At 47.2% G+C, this 25338-nt stretch overlaps 1 protein-coding gene across 5 annotated transcripts in view; it reads left to right on the forward strand.

Moving 5' to 3' along the window:
• DIS3L2 (DIS3 like 3'-5' exoribonuclease 2) overlaps positions 1-25338 on the forward strand; it is a 386722-nt gene that overhangs the window by 311486 nt on the left and 49898 nt on the right. For all 5 annotated transcript variants that reach the window (XR_009009011.1, XM_007184723.2, XM_007184727.3 and 2 more), the window contains one exon: positions 1438-1671. Coding sequence is in view for 4 of the 5 variants with exons in the window: in XM_007184723.2 (XP_007184785.1) it covers positions 1438-1671 (234 nt within the window). In the remaining variant the exon portion in view is untranslated. The remainder of the gene's footprint in view (positions 1-1437; positions 1672-25338) is intronic.

Genomic DNA, 25338 nt, shown 5'->3' on the forward strand with positions numbered 1-25338 from the left:
TTTTCTTTGTTTTCATCTTCCTTGACATCCAAGTGGCATTCTACATACACTAGTGGTTGAGCGTTCAGACTCTGGGTACGGGCCTGCCTGCGTTCAGTTCCTGGCTTTGCCGTTCTCTAGTGGTATGACCTTGGGCAGCTTATTTAATGTGTCTCTGCCTTGCTTTCCTCATTTGCAGAATGAGGATAATAAAATACCTACCTCCTAGGGTTGCTGTGTGAGTTAAATAGTTGCCATACGGAAAATGTGTAAGCGGTGCCTCTCTGGTCAGAAGTGCCGTTGAGTGTCTCCTGTAGCTTTTGAGTACCCCTTCTCTGAGGCCCTTTCTCCTGCTTTTCCTAATATTGGACGCTCCTGATCTTTCTCCTGTCTCTTTGAACTCCCTTGTTTTTTGTTTGTTTCCATTCTCCAGCTTCTCTTTTGGCTCCCCAAAATGGAGGAGGGCGTAGAGAATGCAGCCTCGACTCTCCTACTTACCCACTTGCCTTCTTGGGCCCTCTGGTCGACGATGCCAGCTCCCACCTTCACCCCAGTCATTGCCCCAGGCCCCGACTGCCTGCTACAGATCGCCCTCTGGATCTCCTCCCTGCACCTCAGACCCAGGAGTCCCCAAAATATTTGAATGTTTTATTTTTGTTTTAAAAGTAATAAATGTTCATTATAGAGAATACAGACACATTGAAAGGATTAAACATCTTTAATCCCACCACTCAGCAAGCACCACTGCTGAAAGGCTCTCAAGCTGGGCTGCGTTTCCCCCGGGGAACATTTAGCAATGTCTGGAGACATTTTTGGTTTTCATCTCGGGGTTTGGGGGAGGTGCTACCGGCATTTAGTGGGTAGAGTCCAAGGATGCCACTGAGCGTTTTACAGAGCACAAGAGAAAATTAGCCCAGTAGTGCCAGGGCTGAGAAACCCTGTTCTGGACCTTTGTCTCTACATAAATGCTCCAAATAGAGCAAACTGGAATTGGTTTTCTCTCTACCTCTGTCCTGCTTTGCACCTGTGTTCTCTGTTTCTGTCCATGGCTGCACCTTCTCCTTCAATCCCCATCAGGTCCAGTGAGATTCCCCACCTGTCACATCTTCGGCGTCCATCCCTTCTTCTCTCTTCCAGTTTGGCATTGATGGCCACTCTCCCAACTCATGAGAAAGCCTCCAGCAGGCCCTTCGCCTCAAGCCTCCTGCTGGGCCTCGCCCGTGCCTCCCGCGTGCTTAGAGGCCGCTCGTCGACTTCCACCGCCTGCGAAGTCCGTGCCCTGAGCTCCCTAAGGGCGGTAGCGCCCCATCTGACTGCTCTTTGTACCCCGCCAGAGCCAAATGGCACTCTGAGCACAAAGCCGGCGCTCAGTGAATCTGTAGAATCTGTACGAACGAACGGTTGCGTGAAAGAAAAAGCTGAAAAACATTCTCCCTCACAATCTGTCCATCTTTGCAGATCCTCAGTGAATGGTTTGGCCAGACTATCATCCGCTCCTGCACCAAACTGAGCTATGAACATGCACAGAGCATGATTGAAGGCCCAACTAGGAAAATCCCCGAGAAGGAGCTGCCCCCCGTCTCCCCGGAGCACACCAGCGAGGAGGTGCACCGGGCTGTTTTGAACCTCCACGGTATCGCAAAGGAATTACGCAAACAGCGGTTTGTGGACGGCGCACTTCGTTTGGATCAGGTCAGTCGCTTCTTTTTTTTCAACAACCGGCAGATTTGACTTCGGCCAGAACCCAGTGTGTGTGAGGTTTAGCGTGGCAGTCCTGGGCTCCTGCCTCCTCCTTTCCTCAATCCCTGTGCTAAAATAGTGTCCTCTGAGGCAGGCAGGAGCCATCCCCACCTGCCCTCCCAACTCCACAGGCACCCAGGGCCTGATGACATGAGCCAAGGTGAAAGGGTGGTGCCCATCTGGGTGGCTTGTCTTCCAAAAGATTTATATGTTTACAAATATCTGGATTAATCTCTGAAAAAGCAGAGAACTGAGGAGACTGTAGAACGTTGGCTGTTGAAGAAAGCGATGGCCCGGAATAGTATCGATTGCTCTTGAGTATGACAGGCATGCTGACAGCCCTCTGGGACGCAGACAGCTGCCACTCAGACCTGGTCGACTTCCACATCTGAGAGTTGGTAACTCTTAAGATCCAGCAATTCCTTCCTCGTTACTTGCCAGTACGTTACAGAGTAGAGCTTTTGTTCCATGTTGTGCAGCCTTTTTCTTCTCATTTATATTTCTTACCCAAGCCCCAGAGAACTCGCTCTCCTCCCCTGGTCTCTGTACGCTGTGGGAAGTCTCTGGGAGTTTGGAAAATGAGTTGGGCCACAGGATTGGCTAAGGGAGCCGTTCGTCAGACCATTGGCAGAGCGCAGCCTCGCAGAGACTTGTTTCTCTGAGCCTTTCAGCTTGGAGAGATCTCAAAAGCCTTGTTTTAAAACTTTCTAATTGAAGATTTCATTGCATCCTACTCTTTGTGATAAACTTACACAAATGCTTCTCAGAAGGCATGGCAGACAGTTGCTGCCCTGGGCCTACGAATAAGTTAGCGGCTCTTGGGACAAATGGATCATCTGTTCTGCCTGTGCTTGGGGGAGTCAAGGCATCTTCTGGAACCCTCATGCTCCTCCTTCCCTTGCCTGGGCTCAGGTAGCCTTAGCAGACCTGCCTGCTCGAGAATGCCACTTGGGAGACAGTAGGCAGCGTGGCTGCTGAAGGAGAGGGCAGAGCCAGTGGGAGAGGCGTCACGGGCATGGAAGAGGATAGAGGATCTCCTCTCCTTGCTTTAGTGAGATCATTCTTCAGGGTGTGAACCTCATTCTCACTTACCAGCGGCTGCCTGGTTGTAAATCCAAGGACGCTTCTCAGTGTTTGCTTCCTGGACTTCTGTCCTGCATTTGGCCCTTTGAAGCTCACCTCCTGGTTCTCTGCTTCTCTTCATACATCTCTAGTCATGTCCTGCTGGTCCCTTTGCAGGAGCCTCTTCCTCTGCTCACCCCTTTATGGTTGGCGTTCCCTGGGGTCTACCCCACCCTCTTTTTCTCTATCCACACTCCCTCCCTGAATGAATTCCTGTGTTCTTATGATTTTAATTACCAGTTGGATGCTGATGACACCAAAATTAGTTTCTCCAGCCCTGCCCTTCTTCCCAGGCCCTACACAAGCCTCTCCACCTGCGTCCCTGGACTCCTCACCTGGCCGCCCCATGGTCCTCTCAGCCAGTGCTCGCCGCCCCTTCTGCCCGCCACAGTGACCGGTGCCCACGGTGTGCTGCACGCGCTGGCTGTGCTCCTTCCACCAGAGGAGTTGTGTGTATCAAGAGTCAGCCCTCTTTATTCCCATCCTGGCTACGCCAGTTGTACATGTTGTTATAATTATGCAGTTTAACTGAATATTAGGTAAATTGATCAAGTAAGAACATTTTTAAAAGCTGGTGTTTCTGTGAAAACTAAGTTAAATTGTTTGGAAACACTTGATGAAGAAGAATCTCCAAAAATTCTGCTGTTTGGGTGTGACAACTATAGAAGAGTGGGGGAAAAGATCATAAAATTCAGGAGGAATTCTGTACTGAGATTGCTTTGCAGATGTCTAAGCTCTCACTCTCTTTTAACGAAACAAAAACTATAAATTATACATGATGAATTATGAGTAGTTGATCAGAAAAAAGTATGTAGAAATCTAATTAGCATACCTTTTCAAAAAGATTTACATTTTTTCTAAACGTGAATGAATGTAGATTTACATAAATTAAGTAAAACAAATGTCTAGTTATGTATGTGTCTCTTCTGTATGATTCCCCTCTTTAGCCAGCTTCTGGAAAAACTAACCCGCCACTGACTGCTTCAGGCACATCAAATGAGAGGGTTCTGTTATACCATTTTAGAAACCTTTCCCCATCAGATTGTTTTAAAACTGGATTGAATTAAATATGTTAAATACGCTAAACACTGTAAAAGACCATCAGCAATCTCAACTCGCATTAGGAGGGGTGTGGTAGTCAGGGTAGAAGAATGATCACAGTTTCAGATTGATACTGATCTGTTGGCATGTCTTAGAGTCAGAATTTTATTGCTGAAAATAACTTTTTAATTAATTTTTATTGGAGTGTAGTTGATTTACAGTGTTTTCTTTCTGCTGTACAGCAAAGTGAATCAGTTATACATATGCATATATCCGCTCTTAGATGCTTTTCCCATAGAGGTCATTACAGAGTATTGAGTAGAGTTCCCTGTGCTATACAGTAGGTCCTTATTAGTTATCTCTTTTATAATATATAGTAGTGTGTATATGTCAGTCCCAATGAAAATAACTTTAGATACCTGTATTTCATCAGCCCTCTTGATTTATAGATTAGAAGCTGAAGTCCCCAAAGGTTAGATGAGTTGCTTATATGCAAGAAATCCAGATAGCCCACTCTTTGTTCGCTTTTCCTCCATTTACACCATGCTGACTTGAGAGAGAAAAGTTTTCCTTCAAAGTGAGAAAAAAAAAAACCCTTCAAGTCCTAATTAGGTTCCAGTTAATTAAGGTTTGAAAATAATGGAATTGCATCCTTGGAGCTGATTCCTTGGTTCCCCAGAAAACAAGTGTGTGGACCACAGCTTTAGAAGAAGGAGCACATCAATCTCCTGTAGCAAGGGACACTGGCAAGACCCTTTATAAATCAGCTAAATGGCCCCATTCAGCAGTCCCTGCGTTTGTTCTCCTGTGCCTACTGCCTGCATTTGCCCTCACGAAAATCCGTTTTTCCTCAGTGCTTTCGGCATGGCCTGCTGTTTGGAGTTGCTCTCTGATGCTTTCTTTGCCCCAGTTCACTGTGTCCGCGTTTTTGGTGGCAGTCCTAAAAAAAATATGTCCTCCTACACTAGCCTCAATTAGAGAGGGTCGATGAGAGGCCTCCGTGAGAGGGGACAACATCTGTGTCGCGCTGTACGCCCTTGAACGCAGAATAAACCTGCTAAGCCAGCAGTTTTGCCTTTCCAAGAAACCAGTTTCCTGTGATGCTCTCCAGGATGAGTGAGGTGGAGGACACCAGCGTGGGGCCTGTGTGTCAGGTCGACGACGGACTGGTTGGGAGGTCACAGTGACCGCAGACACGCAGAGCAACTCGATCACTGGGTGATTGCAGGCAGCAGCTTCGGCCAGAGCTGCCTGGCCCATGTCTGAGATAGTGCACCCTCAGGCCGCCGGGCCACCTGAGCTGGCTCCAGTCCCCGGGGACCACCTGCCTGCCATCCTGTGTGCTTACCCAGTGTGTGCTCAAATATTAGCAAGTTCTGTACGTACCATGGTGTGAAACAGACTGCGAAGCACTGCCTTCGAGGTTGGTTTGACTACTCCGAGCATCTTTTTACCTCGAGGGCGAACCTAGTTCTAAGAGGTCCTAGTTCAGTGAAATGATGCTCCTTTGTTTCGCTGCCCCGAAAGTCAGTGCAGGTGCCGAGTGCATTCTGTATGCTTTTTTGGTTGGATGAGTTGAATGATATCCCTTGTTTTCTGCTGCCATGTTAAATCTAGAATTGAACGCAGATGCTTGTGTTATTTTATTGATTTATAACATGTCACTCCTGTTTCTTAAAAGGAGACTCCCATAAAGGGAGTCCCAGACTTTTTTGTGTTTGTAGTAAAAGTAATCATAATGGCTTATAATGATATGCAAATCTTGAGCTTTGGGGAAGGGGAACCGTGAGAGGCCTCCACCCCCTGCTCTGGTTCGGGGGAGTGCGCAAGCTCCCTGGCACTTCTGTTTGTGCACACCTGGTAGCCTGCTCCCTCCTAGGGGTGGAGATGACCCTGCCTGACTCTGACATGATAGGATGACAAGGCCTCGGCTCCTTTTGGAGTTCTGTGCCTGGGCCGTTGCCTTCAGAAGGGATAGCAAGGGAGGATAGTGGGGTGCTAAATAGAGCCCCCAAACAAAAACTTCTTAGGGAATATTGACTGTTTTCAGGAAACTACACCTACAGCTTTCTGGCGCTTTCTCTCCAGCCCGACCTTGCTCAGTCAGGTGATAGCGCTTAGAGGCCACTCTGTGTGAGGGCTTCTGGAGAAACAAGCATGACTGCGGGAAACTGTGCCACTTCTGGGGTCCCCGGCAGGTGGTCGGGGGATGTGAATGACTCCTGCTGAGCCGTTGACTTTCTGAATTTAGAGAAAGTTATAGTGAAGAAAATCTGATGTTTCCATCAAACTAAAGGAGCCTTTACTAAATTCTCAGCTTCATCTTATATGATTCCCACCTGGCACGGTTCTGAAGCCCAAACTTCAGGCAGTTTCTTTGAGTGGACTTGATCGTAAAGGTAAACTTATTGGTGGAAACAATTTTTAGATACCTTGGGACCCAAGCTGCTGTGGAATGCTATTATGGATGACCTTGGCCTAGCCCAGCCTTTTAAGTAAGGGCTCGGCAGACTTTCTGCAAAGGGCCAGATAGCAAATATTTTAGGCTTTGTAGGCCATCTGGTCTCTGTCTCAACTACTCAACCCTGCTGTTGTAGTGTGAAAGCAGCCAGGGACAGACAAACAGATGAGTGTGGCTGTGTCCCAGTACAACTTTAAGGACACTGAAATTTGAATTTCATATAATTTTCATGTCACAAAACAGTATTCTTCCTCTGATTATTTGTGAATCATTTAAACATATAAAAACCGTTCCTAGCTCGTGAGCCATACAGAAAGTAGGTGGTAGGCCACATTTGACCTGTGGTCCACAGTATGCTGACCCCTGCTTAAATGAAATCCAGCTCTCTTACCCAGTCAGCTTTTAGCAGCCCTTCACCACTGCACTGGGGAGTTGGGCTGGTAATAGAGAACACTTGCGCTGAGTTACCTCTCGGGATAGTTTCATGCAATTAAGTAAATTGTTCCTTTGATTAGTATCATGCTTAGCAGGTCCGGTTGGAGGCTAGAAGTAAAGGAATGAATCCGTTTAGCACCAGTTCCCTTACCCTATTTACAGTCAGGTAGCCTTAATTAGCCTGAAGCAAAAAGAGCAGTGGTTCTTAATTTCCCACCTCTGCAAGCTCAGCAGCCTCTTCACAGTCAGATCTCATCCCATCCGCCCCGCCTTCCTGAGCCCACCTGCAGAGACGCTGGCTCCGCCATCTGGTAGGAGCCCGAAGGTGGGAAGACAGTCATTGCAAAACTTGACTCACAGAAAGCTGTATGGCGTTTCTCCCCCTGACCCCTGCTGCTGTATGTAGCAAAGTGTTTTGTTGGATCGTGCATTTAAAAATATAGTTAAGTATGTTTCTGTTCCTTCTCTACAATGCAGTTATTTTTAAGAAATGAGCATTCCAGCTCTCTGCTGTTTAATTTTTGTACAGTATGATAGTTGGTGCAAGGTCAGAAGGATGGGCATAATCATCCTATCTGGCTCTTCCTTGATCTTATTATTTATGTCATCACTTGAGCACAAGAGTAAGCTATTGATCAGGTGGTTGGATATGTTTGTAGACTTGGTCTCTATTTGCTTAGTCATAGAGTCCTCCCTTCAGCATGTCTTCAGAAAGCATTTATTGGGTACGGAAAGCAAGTATGTGGTAGGTGCTGGAAATGAACAGTCCCCATCCTTAAGTTTATAGTGTAGTGAAGGAGCTGGCAGACCACACAGAAAACGTAAAGTGCTGCGACAGAGCTGTCACAGAGTGTGGTGAGACTGCATTGGAGAGGATGGGCCCAGTCTCGGGATCAGGGAAGACTTCCCAGCAGGGGCAGTGTGTACACCAAGGCCTTTAAAAGACTTGAGGGGCCAGCCAGGCTCCGAATGCAAGGGGTGGGGCATTTCATGCAAAGCGCTGGTGCAGGCGTGGAAGGGGCGAGGGGTGGCGCCTTTGGGCAGCGTCGGATTGCTCCAGGTCGTGTGGTGTGGCGTGCGAAGAGAGAGCAGCTAAAGGAGGGAGCAGGGGCCAGGCCGTGAAGTCTGCAGGAACGGGCTCGGGGAGCCGCAGGCCAATTTCAGATACAGAAGGGACGTGATCAGAACTGTGTTCTAGAAAGAGCTTACTGGCTGTAGTATGGAGAGTAGACGGAAAGAAGAAAGTAAAGGAATCTTATATTCCAAGAGAGAAACGACAAGGGCCCAACCTGAGATCGAGCCCCTGGGGAGAGAGAAAATCACAGATCCGAGCGAGGAAGGAGGATCGGGAAGCCTTGACAAATTGACTGTCCTGATTCGATGTGGAAGGGAGGGGGCGGGTGGCGAGGGAGGAGATTTGACTCAGGGGGTCGGGCTTCAGGTTCAGGCACGGGCATTGATGCAGTGCCACGGACTGACCAGGAAATACCTTAGGATAGGAGAGCTGAGAAGAAAGCAGATGACTTCCGTTGCGGGTCTGTTGAGTTTGAGGGGCCAGCTGGAGACAGAACAGGTCGGGATGTGGAGTAAGCATGTGGGCATAGAGGTCTGGAGGGCAGTCAGGAGGGCTCACCTAGAGGTAGCCACTTGGGAGCCAGCAGCATCGAAGTGGTCCTTAAGCTGCGGAGAAATGAGCCGTAGTGGGGAGGCACGTGGCACCAGACACACAGGAGGGCGAGAAACACTTCCTCCCGCTCTGTTCTTAGTTCCTCCACTCTGTTCTTAGTTAGGCCCCTTTGGTCCCCACTTTTTCCTTAGAAAGGAAGCTTTAAATCAGATTATGAAAGCAAAAGTATATTCTTGTTAATATTTCGGTATATTATGATTTCTTATGAATTTCCCACTTCAGGTAGGAGGGAGGAGTGGTTAGTGTAGCATACATGTAGTTTTTATATTCTGCATTTTAATATTATATAAGTTTTTTCCCATGTCATTCAAAATTCTTCTAAAACCTTATAATGCCTATGTAATATTCCATCATACGGATATGCTCTTAAACATTTAACCTTGCCCCAATTGTGGATTTTTAGTTTCTGATTTTTTTTTAATTTATTTATTTAATATTTATTTTTGTCTGCGTTGGGTCTTTGTTGCTGCGCGTGGGCTTTTCTCTAGTTGCGGAGAGCGGGGGCTACTCTTCCTTGAGGTGCACGGGCTTCTCATTGTGGTGGCCTCTCTTGTTGCGGAGCACTGGCTCTAGGCGCGTGGGCTTCAGTAGTTGTAGCACACGGGCTCAGTAGTTGTGGCTCACGGGCTCTAGAGCGCAGGCTCAGTAGTTGTGGCGCATGGGCTTAGTTGCTCCATGGCATGTGGGATCTTCCCGGACCAGGGCTCGAACCCGTGTCCCCTGCATTGGCAGGCGGATTCTTAACCCCTGCGCCACCAGGGAAGTCCCTAGTTTCTGATTTTTTGATACTATAAATAGTGCCATGGCCATCCGTGTTCATAAATCTTTATTGTGATCTCTGGTTATTTCTTTAGGACAGTCCTGGAACTGTGCTGATGGGGTCAGAAATATAGACATATTTAAGAATTTTGAAACATTGCCACATTCCCTTCCAGAAAGATCACAGTAGTTTATCCTCTTTCCAGTAGCCTGTGAATAAGGGCACCTATGATGGAAATACCTGTCAGGAGTTCTCTGCCTACATGGGCTGGGGGTGGGGGGGGGGGGGTCGGTCTCTCTCTCTCTCTCTCTCTCTCTCTCTCTCTCTCTCTCTCTGAGTCAGACTAGGTCTCCTGAAATGTCCCAGTGACTGTGGTCTTGGATTCTTTCTTCATCTTTCCTATTGTTCAATGTGTTACAGCATAGACTCTTCCTATTTGCATTAGCCATTATTAAAAAAATACTCATAAGGGTCCTAAACTGTAAAATGATAAGAGAGGTGGTTCAGAGCTTCTTCCTAAACTCGGTGAAGTCGAGACTGGAGAGTGATCTCCCGCCCCAAACAAAGTCCTTCTTTCTACTCGTTAGGCTCAGTAAGAAACCCATTGTATTTGAAATGGTGCTGAGAACTATTGTTGTAGTCTCAGATCCTTGGAGAACATTTGTAACTTCACTAACCTTTTTTGTTGCTCTCACGTCCTGTGTGTAGCTGTCAGGCATTGTTTGGGTTGGCCTGACATGAATAATTAAAAGGAAATCCAATTGAATTAAGACTAAAGAGAACAGAGTTGCTCTGTGTCATCTCTGCCACCATAAGAATTGCTACACTTCTCTTTAAGGTAAATGGTAAACAGTACAGGAAGGCTTTTACTAGAAGTTCAGAGCTTCTGGTTAAATGTTGACAGGCAGCGCATCATGTCAGCCGTGGAGATAGTTCTAGAATCAGGGAGGCTTAAAGAGTAATTATCACCCTGTCAGAATTTTCCCCTTTTTTCCCAGTTACCAGTTTCATTATTATGAGCAAGATTTTCATTTTCATCTGTTCATCTCATTTATACATAAATCCACAGCCAAGAGCCTGTGCTCTCTTGAGCCCTTCAGCCCCCGGGCTGTGTAGGATGGCTCTGGGGAAGAGTGGAGCCGAGGAGGAAGCAGCCACAGCCTCCAGCTTTCAGGGAACACGGGGCACAGGACTTCCCCCAGTCAGAGGGTATTGAAATCTTTCCCTGGAAGGAGAGATTGGTTTAGTAATCACACTTTAATTTCATATGGAATCAGAGCAAACAATCCACATTTATGCATCCCAAGGTGTGGACAAGAGACAGGCTTGAAAACTTGACCTAGTTGTATATAAGTAGCACTAATTACACCCACTTATGTGAGTTGATCACTGTTTTTGGCTTGTTAGCATACGCATAAAAAATAACCTGTATCATTAAGTGTCGGAGTAACTTTGCCGAGCAGCTTGTTATTATAACCCTAAACTTTTCATGTGCTCACTCTTCCTTTAGGCATGTCACATAGTCAATTACTCATAATTTTCAAAAATTGGAAGGAATACAGGTAGTATTATTCTGGAAGTTGTTAAAAATACAGACTCAGACATGATTTCCGGCTCTCACTGGACAGATATTTCTTGAGTTCCTATCGTGTTACAAGTACTACTACTCATAGTTCTATGAAGGAGCCTTAGGCAGTGGAAGACAAACTTTCCACCCTAAAGTTGCTTAGTGAATTTGTGAAGAACTCTGTGTACTTACAAGAAACTTCAGTAAGATAAAAGCAAGGGCATAGTGAGTTGACACAGGGCTAAAGGAATACCCAACCTGATGGTTCTTAGGTAGGTGGGATTAGTGAAAGAAGGCTGCTTGGGAAGGGAAGCCCTGAATCACATGGTGAACAAAGTGAAGGACATGATTGGTGAAGAAGAGCTGAGGGTCACCGATTGCCCACCCTGTTGAGATTTAAGGGGCGTGTTCCATCACACTCCCCTCCCTTCTGAGTTCTGAACCACTGAGAAATAGACACACAAGTCAGACCGAGATCAAAATATTCCCTCTATTACTGATAAAGTTTGGATTAGAGAAGGCAGCTTGAGCCAGTTCAAGCATTTGGAACAGCCCATAAGTTAATGCTGTAAAAGGAAACTCTGATTGTGGGGTGATTAGAGGGAGCAGAAAGTAGCCAGAGGCAGAGAGGGGAATGTGCCCTCTACCAAACTGGGTACCTACCGGGGATACTGGGTACCGAGCCCTAGTGTGGCCTTCACTACTAGGTGCCCTCCAGTGCAGTGGCTGCCAGTGGGGACCAGTAGCTGATGTTTCTGCTCTTGGTCAAAACGGCCAGAATAGATCCTCAGCAGAACTCCAAAGACTGCTTTTTATATAACTTTAGAAAGTAAGCGTGGCTCCTACTCCACCTCTAGAAGCTTTTCACTTGCCTTCTGGTTCTTTCTGCTTGCCTATTATCCAGGCTCATTTCTTATAGAAGGGAAAAGCTCTACCACCACCCCTGTAAACCTTTCTTCGTTTCCAGGAAGCTGAAGACTGAAACTAAATCCTGCTGCAGAGAAGCTTGCATTGGCCAGCCCATCCATCCCCCCTCCCGCTTAGGGCTCCCAGAACACTTTATTTATACCTGTCACCTGTCTTGATCACATTTTCACGTTGCCTGGTCGTTTTCCATTTGCTTCCCTGTCTCCTTCTCTAAAACTGTTAAGTTCCCTAAGGGTAAGGACAGCATCTGTTCACCGTTATATCTCCAGCCCCTGCCCAGTGCTTGTCGTTAAGGGTGTTTCAGGGTCTCTTAAGCATCTCTGTACATACTGGTCTTTTTAAAAAGACAACGGCAGCTGTGATCTGGGAGAAGGACTGTAGCTCTAGAAGAGAGGTGCGCTTATGTAAGAGAATTAAATGCTTATCATGAATCAGAGAGGTTTCCTCCTCTTTTGAATAAAAGGGTTGGGTATTTGATTACTTGCCAGGGCATACAGGGTTTAGGACGGGGTGTAATGAGGACTTTCTCAAGGTGGAGCTGCCTGGACAGGTGTGAGGAGCCAGGAAGCTTTAGCACCCCAGGGGGCTGGCAGTGCTTCTAAGGCTTCCTGAGCACTTCTGTGTTCACCTCTATATCCTCAGACCAAGCTATGCCCCTCGGGGAGCCCGGCAAAAGAGGCTCTCCAGGGGAAGGCAAAGAGACCCCCAGGGTGCCCCCCTGGAAATGGAGATGCTCAGGCTTGTCGGAGACCGGATTTGCCGGCTTGGAAAGGTGGGCAAGGCACCAAGCCCCCCCACCTGCCTCTTGAAAAGAGTCCTTCTGGGGTGAGCTAACATCAGCCGCCAGCCACCCTTCCCCCATGGTGAGATGGAAATGATCTGTATCCCATGGTGGGATCCCCAGCCTAATTCTCCCTCTGTGAATTCTGATCAGAGCCTGCTTTTGCTTCTAATGGAAATGATTTCCACAAGACAGAGTTTCTGTATTAGTTGCTGCTGGGCTGTCTGAGAAGAGAAGAGAACTCACATCACAGCTGGGGTTGAGATTGTGCCCAGATGATTCAAACTTGAGTCCCTAGCATTTCCAGGGGGCAGTGAAGTGAGACAAAGGGCTCTCACCCTGACAAGATGATATATAAGAAACCTCTGGGGGTCGAGCGGGGCAGTGGCCGGTGCCTCCGTTCTCTCTGTGATGCGAGCCTTTCAGGTAAGTGGCTTTGACAGACGGAACAGATTTGGCTCCTCCAGGGCCCTGGCTTTTGGGTAATTGTTCTCCTGATTAGGAAGCTCTTGGACTCTCCCCTTTCTATTCACAGGACACTCTGCACATCCTCGTCCTGCCCCCATGTCACGTCCTGCCCCCATGTCACACCCCACGTCACTTGAATGTGAGCCAAACAGCTACGTAAGAGACATGGAATCCTTTGACGTTAGTAAAACCTGCACTGGGGAAAAGGAACCCTTGCAGCTGATGCTTAGATTTCAACCATGACTGCCTCTTGGGGCAGGCCCAGTTGATTCCGCTTTGCGTGGTTCTGCAAGCCGGGGGCTCTGCCGCTGTTCTGTTAGCTGTCTGTCCTGAACTCCGCTGCCGGACTGAGTTCCCCCAAATGCTGCTTTCACCTGTCACTCAAGAACCTGCAGTCTCCTTAAGCAGATTTCATGGATAGTGAGATTTCCATTAATATTCTGGGATGAGATATAGGATTGCTAGGTTTTATTTTGCCAAACAAGAGCATTTTCTTTAAAAGCCAGTTACCGTCTACTTCCTCCACGATTTTATAAATGAAAACATTTTAGCACCAAAACAAAGGAAGACTTAATTTCACCGTTCAGGGCAGTCTCACATTGACTTGGTTGAGCTTTGTGGAAAACCTTTTTCTCATTTTGTTGATCTCAGACCAGCGTTTGCGAGCTGCTGGATTGTTCCATCGGATCCAAATGCCCCCTGGCTCTGGAGGCCCTCGGTGATGCGGCCGGTGTTCGGTGTTCCCCATTTCCCACCCACCCGTCTCCTGTACTCACTCGTCCTTCCCTGCCTTCGCATGGCCTGGGCCTCCACTTCGCTCCCCCCAGCAGGCCCCCCACTTCTTCCAGAAGCCGCTTCCGACAGGCTGCCTCCTTCTCCACGTATCTCCTATCGGTGCCTGATGCAGTACTGCCTGGGTTTTCATTCGCATCATTCTGTGGTTCTGTCTCTTTATTCCCTTCCCTCCCTCCCTGCCCGTGTTCTTGAGTATCAGCTGTGGAGAAGGCAGATACTTCACTGCAACCTCTTTCTCACTCATAAATCTGCGGTGTTGGTACAGAAGCGGCATGCTACAAGCTGCTCCTAGCACTCAAAATGTCCCCACGGTCAATGGGTGCTCAAGGACACTGTGCCCATAGAACTTGAAGATGTGGCCCTGTTTGTTATTACTCAGGGAATTCCTACGTTTTTAAAGAATGGTATTATTATAACACAGTTGTTTGTTTTGTACTTCTTTCATTCCCATTTTAAATGGCACGTGACAGACATTTTTAACTAAAGAGAATTTAAGAGCTTTAAAAGTATTTTATAACTTTAGAACATCCCTTTTGACTGATGTTTTTAATTTCTCACATTTAAAAAAAATATCTACTAGGCACAGAGTACTGTGCTAGGTATTGGTACAAAGAGATTAGAACATGGTCCCAGCCCTCAGAGTAGCTTAACGTCTCTCATGGACAGAATACAGACACAAAGAGAGCAAGCGGGTGCACAGGAAACGTTAAGTTTGGGCTGAGTGTGGAAGTGGCTGCTTTGGTATTTTACCTGGGGACACTAGCTATGATTTGAAGGGGCCACGTTAAGAGTCAATGAGAAACAAGGTCATTCTGTTTTTAAAAGTTTTCTCCTGTACAAAATAGCAATTAGCAATTTGCTGTAAGAAAACACTACAAATACTGAAAGCAAATTAGAAAGTATTTAATTGCCCTTGAATTTTGAACACACCACCCCCGGGGGCGGGGGGCGGGGGGGTGGTGGTGAGGTAAAAGAAATGTGCCAGAGTGGGAGGAAATGAGTGCAGACCTGAAGGACAACACCCAGGGAGGGGATCCCAGCAGGTTTCTTATCTGCTTGTCAGCATTAAATTGGCAGTCCCCTAAATAAGAAAGTTTGCTAATGAATAACAGTCTACTGGCTTTGAAGTACATTTGAACTGGGAGCTGTTTCTGAGCTCTGAGAATGCCAACCTGATTTGCTACAACGAGTTTTGCTCTGGGAATTACAAGGAGCTCTCCCTTCATTCTCCTGTCCTCCACCCAAGCCAAGTCCTGGGACTTAGCTTTTCCTGCAAGCTTCTGTCCAGCCAAGCTTGCAGTCTTGCTCGCCTCCCCGGCTGGCCTGCAGGAGCACACTTCTGAGCTCAGAGGGGAGTAGAGCTCTGCCTGAGCTTCTCCCTGCCCTCCGCCCGCCTGGCTGTCCGGCTTCCAGGCCTGGATTCCTGACTCCTTGTTGCCGAGGACTCCTTCTTGGTCCCTGTGGAGATCTGTCCTGTTTGCCCAGAGGCCTAGCTCGGAACTCGTTTGGGGTACATGCTTCTGCTCCAGACTCTGCCCCAGGCCCAGACTCAGCTCTCCTGTGGCCGCCAGCTTCAAGTCAGTGACAAGAGCGTGTAGAGCTTGTGAGCATGGGCCTGGGACAGGCCGCCTGGGCGCCGATCCTGACTCTTTTGCTTAGCTGTGTGACTTTAACTTTTCTGTGCCTCAGTTTCCTAAGATAATAATGAGTAAAATGAGGTAACATGTTTCAGAGGTAACCGTCGGTAAAACAGAGATGATAATAGTAACTATGGCATGGGGATGTTAGGTTAAATGAATTGTACCCATAAAACACTTAGAACAGCCCCTGACACGTAACACCAAACGGATGTTAACCGTGTGCCCAGATGCTGAGAAAGGCCCCGTTTCTGTCCTCACAGAAGAGCCGCCTCTAACAGGGAAGAACCCAGGAAGGGCTACAGTACAGGCCACCAGCAGCAATGGCCTGGAAAGACTTCACCTCATTTGGGATCCATCCGGTGGGTCTGGATGGAGGGGAAGGATTTGAAGTGGAGGTGCGGGGGCGAGGAAGGGTGGGCCCCTACTGCTTGGCAGCGGCGGGTGAGGGGTGGTCTGGTCTGTTTGGGTGTGTGGAGGGAGCACCGCGGTAAGAGACGAGACTGGGGGTGTCTTGAAGCACTCAGCAGTTGGTACTGGAGTCACAGGGAGAGCAGGCAACATTTGTGAGCAAGGAAGGGAAGGAAGTAGAGTCGTACATTACACTCCATGTGACTCAAATAAGAGACACAAAACATTCCCTTTGAACAGACATACCACAGTTTACATAACCCTTCCTAATGTGGCTGCTGTTAGGTGGCTTTCAGTTTTTGTTATTATAAGTAACACTGCAATTAATATTCTTACGCATTCTTAATCAAAATTGTTTTGGACTATTTCCTCAGGAATACATTCTTAGAACGACCGCAATAAAGGGAATAACTATTTTTCTGCGATACTTTCTCTTTTTTATTAACTTTTATTGTTGTATTATAAAAGTAATGCACATTTGGGACTTCCCAGGTGGTCCAGTGGTTGAGACTTTGCCTTCCAATGCAGGGGGTGCGGGTTCGATCCCTGGTCGGGGAGCTAAGATCCCACATGCCTCGGGGCCAAAAAACCAAAACATAAAACAGGAGCAATATTGTAACAAACTCAGTAAAGACTTTTTAAAAAATGGTCCACATCAGGGCTTCCCTGGTGGCGCAGTGGTTAAGAATCCGCCTGCCAATGCAGGGGACACAGGTTTGAGCCCTGGTCCGGGAAGATCCCATATGCCGTGGAGCAACTACACCCGTGCGCCACAACTACCGAGCCTGTGTTCTACAGCCCGCGAGCCACAACTACTGAAGCCCACGCGCCTAGAGCCCATGCTCCACAACAAGAGAAGCCACCGCAATGAGAAGCCCGCGCACCGCAATGAAGAGTAGCCCCCACTTGTCGCAACTAGAGAAAGCCTGTGCGCAGCAACAAAGACCAAACACAGCCAAAATAAATAAATTTTTTTAAAAAATGGTCCAAATCAAAAACTCTTAAAAAAAAAAAAGTAATACAAGTTTGTGTTACGAAAATTTTAAATTAACAAGTAAGCCCAAAATAGCCATCAGTCACCCATCACCTAGTAATAACATTTCTCTAGGTATCCTAAAGCATGTACATTTTTTAGAGCTTTTGACACAAGCTGCAGGATAATTTTCCAGAAAGGCTAGACTAATTGAGGCTTTCCCCAGCAGGGAACAATAGTGCACTGTCACTGCCTCTCACCAAATTGAGAGTCTGTGGGTTCCATTTAATCTTTGTTAATATGGTAGGTTGGAAATGGTGTTTTATTACTGGGTCAGCTTGCATTTGTTTTACTGCTTGTGGGTTCAATCAACTCGAGTTGTTTCTTTGCCATTTCTGAGAGAGGGAGAAACTTCCTTCTGCGGTCACTAGTCTCCTAACACCTTAAGCCCTAGACCCACCAGCCACATTTTTAGCCAGAATTACTTTTTTTCCCAACTAAGGTATAATTTACATACAGTAACCTTCACTCTTTTTAGCATACAGTTCTGCAAGCTACACATACCACAATCAAGACATAGAACAGTTCCATCACCCCAGAAAATTCCTGCACGCCCCTTTGTAGTCAACCCCTCTCCCCTACCCTCAGCCCCTGGCAACCACTCCTGTTTTCTGTCCCTGTAGTTTTACCTTTTCCAGAATGTCAGGTAAGTGGAATCAGACAGTTGGTAGCTTTTGAGTCTAACTTCTTTGACTTAGCATCATGACTTGAGGTTCACGCCTGTGTTTTGTGTGTATCAGTGTTCTTTCCTTTTTATTGCAGAGTATAAATGTATACATGGTATAGATGTTCCACAGTTCATTTGCCCATTTGTCAGTTGAAGGATATTTGGGTTGTTTCCAGTTTGGGGCGATTATGAATAATGCTGCCATAACATTTGCCTACAGGGTTTTTTTTTGTTTGTTTTTTGTGGTTTTTTTAGGGAATTCCCGCATCTTATTATTATTATTTTTAAAATTTATTTAATTAATTTATTTTAATTTTGGCTGCATTGGGTCTTCATTGTTGCACACGGGCTTTCTCTAGTTGCAGCGAACAGGGGCTACTCTTCATTGCAGTGCATGGGCTTCACATTGCGATGGCTCCTCTTGTTGCGGAGCATGGGCTCCAGGTGTGCGGGCTTCAGTAGTTGTGGCACGCGGGCTCAGTAGTTGTGGCTCGCAGGCTCTAGAGCGCAGGCTCAGTAGTTGTGGCTCACGGGCTTAGTTGTTCCGCGGCATGTGGGATCTTCCCGGACCAGGGCTCCAACCCATACCCCCTGCATTGGCAGGCGGATTCTTAACCACTGCACCACCAGGGAAGCCCTGCCTACACTGTTTTGTGTGATGGTTGTTTTCATTTCACTTGGGTAAATACCTAGAAAAGTTTGGGTCATATGACAAGTGTATACTTAACTTTATAAAAAATTACCAAACTCTTTTCCAGAGTGGCTATACCACTCACCAGCAATGTACAGTAGTTCCAGTTTCTTTACCTGCTTATCAGCACTTGGTATTATCAGGGTTTTCTTGTTTGTTTGTATGTTTTAGCCATGCTAATAGGTGTGTAGTGGTGTTTCATTGTGGTTTTAATTTGCATTTCCCTAATGATGTTGAGCATCTTTTTCATGTGCATATTTTCTGTCTGCATATCTTTTTTGGTGATGTGTCTCTTCATATCTTTTGCCCATTTCTTAATTGGGTTTTTGGTTTCTTATTACTGAGCTTTGAGATTTCTTTTTATATTTTAGATATAGATCCTCTATCAGATTTGTGATTTGCAAATATTTTCTCCCTGTCTTTGACTTGTCTTTTCATTCTCTCTGGCTTATTTTTTTATACTCTTTTGAAGAGCAAAAGTTTTACATTTTGGTAAAGTCTAATTTATTGAATTTTTTTTATGGATTGTGCTTTGGGTGTCACATCTAGGAAATCTTTGACTAACCCAAGGTCACGAATATTTTTTCCTGTGTTTTCTTCTGGCAGTTTTATAGTTTTAAGATTTACATTTAGGTTCTCCACTTATTTCCTAGCCCCAGAAGTTTCTTTTAGAAAATGGTTCCATTAAAGAGACAGACACACCTGAGTAGCTTTGGTATGGAGTCAGTCCTAGGAGCCTACGCAGGCATGGTGCCCTCCAGGAACCATCTGGAAAGGAGGTGTGGGCATCAGAAGCTGCCCAGGACTGGCTTTTAAAGCAGATAGTAGGCTTCTCTGGCTTAAGACTTGGCATAAAAGTGAAGATTGTATCCTTTAAAGGAGGGTGAGGATGATAAGAGAATAACCTCTAAACTTTCTAGATAAATCCTGCCGACTGCTCCACAAAGTCAGGACGGTGACTGATGCCAAGCCCAGGACTTTGTCGATTACACGCAAACACCCATGTCGGTGACTCACCCAATCATGCTTTAATCTCATAACCAAGAGGCTTTCAAAAATTATAGTCAACAAGGCAGCTTGCTAGTTGTGACTGCCATTGGAATTGGGTTTTCCTCAGAACAGCTGGAGTGTAATGTGGTGGGAAGAAAGCCTGATGTGGGTGAAGGGCCAAGGATTGCTTGCCTGGGAAGGATGTGCAGCTAACGTTTGATAGAAATCTGTGAAATGACCGACCTCAGCCAAGCTAAGTAGAGGCCTGCCATCTTTCATCCATGGGAAAATACGCTGCAGCAAAAGTATTCAGAAAACAGCACTGATTATCCGCTTTGTGTCCGGCATTGCAAGACAGGTAAGACACGGATGGTCCAGAGCATGCTCCGTGCTGGGCTGATAGGAGCCGAGAGAAGATTCCTGTTCTAGTGAAGGAGAGCACTTGAGAGCAGGTTGGAAATGGCTTCTCCAAGGATGTTCCAGGCAGAGCAGTGCAAGGGTTTGGTACGTTCTGGGATGTGCAGGCCTTTGGCATGGCCGTGTCACAGGAAGGGCTCACAGAGGCAGTGGGAGATGTTATTGGAAGTGGAACCAGGGCCAATCTTGGAGGACCTTGTTTGCTCTGCGCTGAGATATGAGTGTTTTCTTGAATTCAGATTGGTACCATTGAAGCATTTTACATATGGAAGTGATGGGATAGGACTTTCTTTTTAGAAAGATCTCTCTGGAGGCTCTGTGGAGAATGAATTAGAAGGGGCCAGTTAGTGGTAATCTAGGTGAGATCGCTAACCTGCAGTCATACAGCTGACAGGAAGCCACAGGTGAGAAAGACACTGAGGAGGTAGAATCAGAACCCAAAAAGGGAGGGGGGTGGACACATGGATGGATACTCCTGGGTTTCTGACTGGCAAGCGGGGCGGCTGTGGTGCCACCCAGGAGAGTGCCCCCCCCGCCCCATCGCAGGAGGAAGAGCAGGCGTCAGCTGGGGACCCTCCGAGCTTGAGGTGCCTGACACCATCCTGTTAAAGGCCGCAAGGTGGCCGGCCTCGGAAGTCTGGTGTGCCTCTGCTACCGCACCTCAGGTTCTCCCTCCACTCGGGGTACATACGTGTTCCCGGAAGCATCAGAAACACGTGTGCCTTCCAAAGCACACTAAGCAGGACTAGAAACACGACGTAAAGGCTAGTGAGAGAGGCGGCGTGAGCGCACACGGGGACGGAGGGGCAGCACGTGGCACAGCACGAAAGCCTCTGTCCCCCCACCGTGAGCCAGGTTGCCAGACAGGGCTTCCCTCGGGCACGGGGCTGGAGGCGAGCGGCCATCATCAGCTCTCGGCCTCCCGCCACCCCCTTACCTTCTCCTCTCTCTTCCCAGACAAGCTCTTCTCATTTGTTTAAAAAAAAAAAAAAAAAAGAGTGAATTCACTCCCAGTCCCTTTGAAACCCAACATGTCAGTGATAGATGAGGCAGTATTCTTTAAGTTCAGAGGAGAAAAAGTGAGTGAGTGAATGCGAGCCAGGGGAGTTGAAAAGTCCAAGGGCACAGGAGACACATGGGGCGACCCCGCCGTCAGGAGGCGCGCCCTCAATGCCACCCCTGCTGGTGCCTTGCAAAGGCACAGACAATGCCGCTTTCAATAAGTCGTGAAGGAGCCTGAGTACCCATTTTTGTCTGTTTTCAATGGACCTTGGGCATATTGCTTAAGATATGGCCAGCCATTTGTGCTGTGTTCCCAGCTACTCAAAGGCTCGAAGTCAAGTGCTCTCTCGACTATATAATGGAGGCTTTGCAGAGGGGATTTTGGGGGAGATTTTTTCAGATTTCCATAGCTAGTCATAGTAAAGGTGACCTCGTGGGTAGTGTGGGCCATTGTCACCCTTCAAACATCCATCCTTTGAGTGATGCTGAGCTTTGTGGGGTATCCATGCAGCGCCTAATTCGATCACACATCTGACCCCTGCCTCTTTTTGGCACTGTCCCCTTCTCTGTGCTCACTGGGCTGCTGGAGGCCTCTGCACAAACCCTGGCTGTCCTCTGGACGCATTCTCTGCTAAACAGAGCCCTTGACTGTTTGTCCCGCTCTCAGAATTCTAGGCCCCCTAGTGAATCTGGCCTGGGGAGCGGCTGCTGCTTCTCATGAGGGCATGCTCATGAAGATGCCTGTTGGAAGCGCCTTTCAAAAGTCCCCGGGTTGTTTCCACAGTGGAGTCTTGGGAAGCAAAGAGAAGAATAACCTGAGGTCATTTAAGGGCTGGCTGGTCATTTCCTTAATCGTCTGTGACCGTTAAGAGCCTGATTTTCTATAAAGAAGCACAGAGGCTTCCTTGGCTTGTTATTAATAATAACAAACAGCTAGAATTTATTGAGCACCTGCCGTTTGCCAAGTGCTTTCACATGTTACCTCATTTAATCCTTAAACCTTATACCCATTTTTACAGATGAGGAAACTGAGACTTGAGGTTAAATAACTTGTCAAAAGTCACATAGCTAGAAATGGCAGAACTAGGATAGAAACATTCCTTATTCTGCTTAATTTTTGTCTTTCTCTTGTTTTATATTCTTCTGCGAATCTGAACAAATGGATCAAGTCCTACTCTTAGGATGACTTTGAAGAGCTATCTTAAAATACTGTGTAATTCCATTTATATAACATTCTTAAAATGACAGAATGATAGAGCTGGAGAACAGAGTTGTGGTTGCTAGGAGTTTAGGGCTGGTGGGGGGAGAGGGAGGTGGCCCAAGGGGGATCTTGGTGGTGAAGGAACAGTTCTATATCCAGGTTGCTGTGGCAGTTACACGAATCTGCACGTGTGACCAAATGACATAGAACTAGACACACATAACATGCCAATGTGTTTCGTGGGTTTGATGTCGTGTTATAATTATGTAAGATGTCACCTTTGGTGGAAATTGGGTAAAGAATACATGGGGCCTCCCTGTTGTACCTTTGCTATTTCTGTAAATCTATAATCATCTCAAAACAAAAAGTGGGTTGTTTAATTCACCTGAGTGGGACGCCAGCATTACACCTGGAAAAGGCCAGGTCTCAGCTCAGAAGTTGCTTGCTCTCAGGAAGCAGTCCACATCATAAAGCTACAGGTGGCCTAGGAGGAGAACACACACTAGAAGAGGGTCTGGGATTTAGCCTCTGTCAGATGTAACCCGAGGCTCTGTTATCTTATGGGAAAGTACTGAACTGAGAGTCAGGGCCCCTGGGCTCAAGTCCCAGGGCTGCAATTGTGTGACCTGGGGCAAGCTTCCCAACATCTATGAGCCTTCGTGTCCCCAGCTGTAAAGTAGGAATGGTAACAGCACCCACCCTATGAGGTTGTTCAGAGATCCACCAATAGAACACATTAATGTGCTTAGCACAGAAAGATTTACTGTGCTTATTCATTTTTGTTACCATCATCAATGTAATTTTATCTATTCCAAAGTTGTACCCTCTGCTCTATAGTCAGACCAATCTTGTACATATTCACAGAACAGCACGTATTTATTCTTACTTCTCTGGTTTGGGTCATTTATTCTTTCAACAATTCTTTCTTTTTTTAAAATATTTCTTTCTTTCTTTATTTGGCTGCGTCAGGTCTTAGTTGCAGGATCTTCGTTGTGGCACGCGGGATATTTCATCATGGCGTGCGGGGTCAGTAGTTGCGGTGCGCGGGGTCTCTAGTTGTGGCACGCGGGCTTTAGAGCGCGCGGGCTTAGTTGCCCTGCGGCGTGTGGGATCTTAGTTCCCCGACCAGGGATCAAACCCGCATCCCCTGCATTGCAAGGCGGATTCTTAACCACTGGACCACCAGGTAAGTCCCGCAACAATTATTTCTTAACGGCCTACTTTGTCGAAGACTCTTGGAGATACAGTGATGGATGTGACCCGTGTGGTCTGTGCCCAAAGAGAGCTAAAGTCTTGTTTTTTCCTGTTACTTGGAATCTCCTATCTGTGTCTTTCAAATCCTTGCTGTCCTTCCAGACTCACAGGCCTCATCTATTCCATGCAGGCCACTCTACCAGATACTTCTCTGAGCTCTGACAGCGCTGGAGTCAGTGTGACTTAGTCATCTCTGCCAGCCTAGACCGTCCTTTTCCCCTGTGCCTCCTGGGGTGCCCGGCATGGTGCTGAGCAGCACAGGGGGCGTGTTTAGCAAGTGCTTGCCCACAAAATTATAAAGTTCATGGCCAGAAGGAGCCCAAGACAGTATCTCTTCCGAGGCTTTCACTTCACAGATGATGTCATGGGCAGAGGCCCTTGGCCTACATAACGGAAGCTGGCTCTCCGGTCCCCAACACTTTATCAGTAGGATATTAATAGATCCTATATTAATCTTAGTTTTTGTTGTTGTTGCTTTGTTTTGTTTTCATTCCTGCTATCCAGTATTTTGACTAGCTGACTGGCGTTTCTTCTTTTGCAAACCCTGAGGTAAGAAGCCCTTGGCTGTAGTTCTGCTCTTCCTACTACCTAACTGTGTGACAGTCATATCAACCAGAGGGCAGGTTTGTTGAAATGGAAAACCAGAGCCAGTCCACATCTTCCTCTCACTTGCTCTCAGTTGAGTGGGCTTACCTGCTACCTCCAGTCTGCTGGCAGGACCCTGCCTCTGGCAGGCCCACCCAGGCATCTGTCTCCTCCGGTCCGGCTTCTCCACCTGAAGCTGGGCGGGCGGTCTGCGCAGCCTCTCGCTAGGGCGACTTGCCCTAAATTCCAGTTGTTCTTCCGTCAGACCTTTGCCAGCGAGCCCTGAGAGACTGACTCTCTGAACGCCAGTTGCTGTCCTACGCCTGCTGGAATCTAGAGGAGAGAAGAAAATTGTCGGAGCCCCCAGCTTCCAGCTTGGTGCCCTCTTTATAGATGAAGAAATAGCAAGTGTGGCCCAGTGAGAAATGCACAGACTGTAGTTAGATGGGTTTGGGTTCCATTTCTAGGTCTGCCAGGTGTTGATTGCTGTATCACCTGACCTTGGTTGGGCAGGCAAGTTACTTAACCTCTCTGCACGTCAGTTTCCTCACCTTTAAAATGGCAGTAATAGTACCTGTGCACGTGAAGTTCTTGGTGCTGTGTCTGGTTGAATATGGAGCCTCTTATTTCTGCTGCTTATTGCAGGCGCCTACATCACCTAGAAGTTCTTTTTTAATAAAGGTTCGTGGGGCTCAGAAACAGTCATCGATGGGGATTTCTCTATTGGAGCTTACAATCTCGTTAGACGGTATGATAGTTAAACAAATATACAGCTGGAGACTTGTTTCAACTTGAGAATAAATGAGAAGAATCAGACCACGATAGAAGCGATTTTCCCACATCTGGACTGTCGGAAGCCAGCCCTCTGCCGTGCTCTAGCAGGTCGCTGCGGCCTCTTCCTTTCCCAGGCGGAGATTAACAGACAAGTTGTTGCCAGTGCAGAGGCGCTGGGCAGCCTCCATGTTGAGGCACATCTGCCCACCTGGCAGGGCCTTGGAGGCTTTTCTGTTGAGGAGTGAGCCTCATGTAGGGGCACCACGGCCTCCCTGCCTACTGCTTCAGTAGGAAGCAGCCCAGGAGAGCTGGTCACCTGGGAATACAGTAGGGCTGCCCGGCCACCGAGCCGCCGCAAGTGCCGGCAGGGCTGCTGAAGAAGACGGGACACTTTGAAGCATGTGTCCTCCTGCGGAGTGCCCTCCTGCTGTGTGTCCTTCGCAGAGAGAAGTGGCTTCCCAAATAGCACTCCAGTTAAGAAGTTGAACCCTATTAATGTGGAAATTCCTTGGGTTTTAGAGTGATCACATCTGGGACTGTTGAGTCCCACCCAGTCAGCTTGTTCCAGTGTGTCCTCTTTTCAATTTGATCTCAACTCATTATAAGAAATAACCCTAAGCTTTATGACATCAGGAACATTTATCAGGTGTTTGCCATAGTCAGGTACTGTTATAATGTGTCTTCTTTCCCCTCATTTAATTTTCACAACCATATGAAGCAGGTACCATTATTGTCCCCGTTTTACAGAGGAGGGAACTGAGGTACAAATAGGTAAGGTAACTTGCCAGGGGTCGTGTAGCTCATAGGAAGTAAAGCCAGATTTCAAAACCAGCCTGAAGTGTCTACACCCTTTACTTCTCTACCGTGTTGCTTGTTGTTTATAGGTACACCCACTCGAAAGCGAAATGAGCTC

This window comes from Balaenoptera acutorostrata, chromosome 8, assembly GCF_949987535.1.
Source record: "Balaenoptera acutorostrata chromosome 8, mBalAcu1.1, whole genome shotgun sequence".
Taxonomy (NCBI): domain Eukaryota; kingdom Metazoa; phylum Chordata; class Mammalia; order Artiodactyla; family Balaenopteridae; genus Balaenoptera; species Balaenoptera acutorostrata.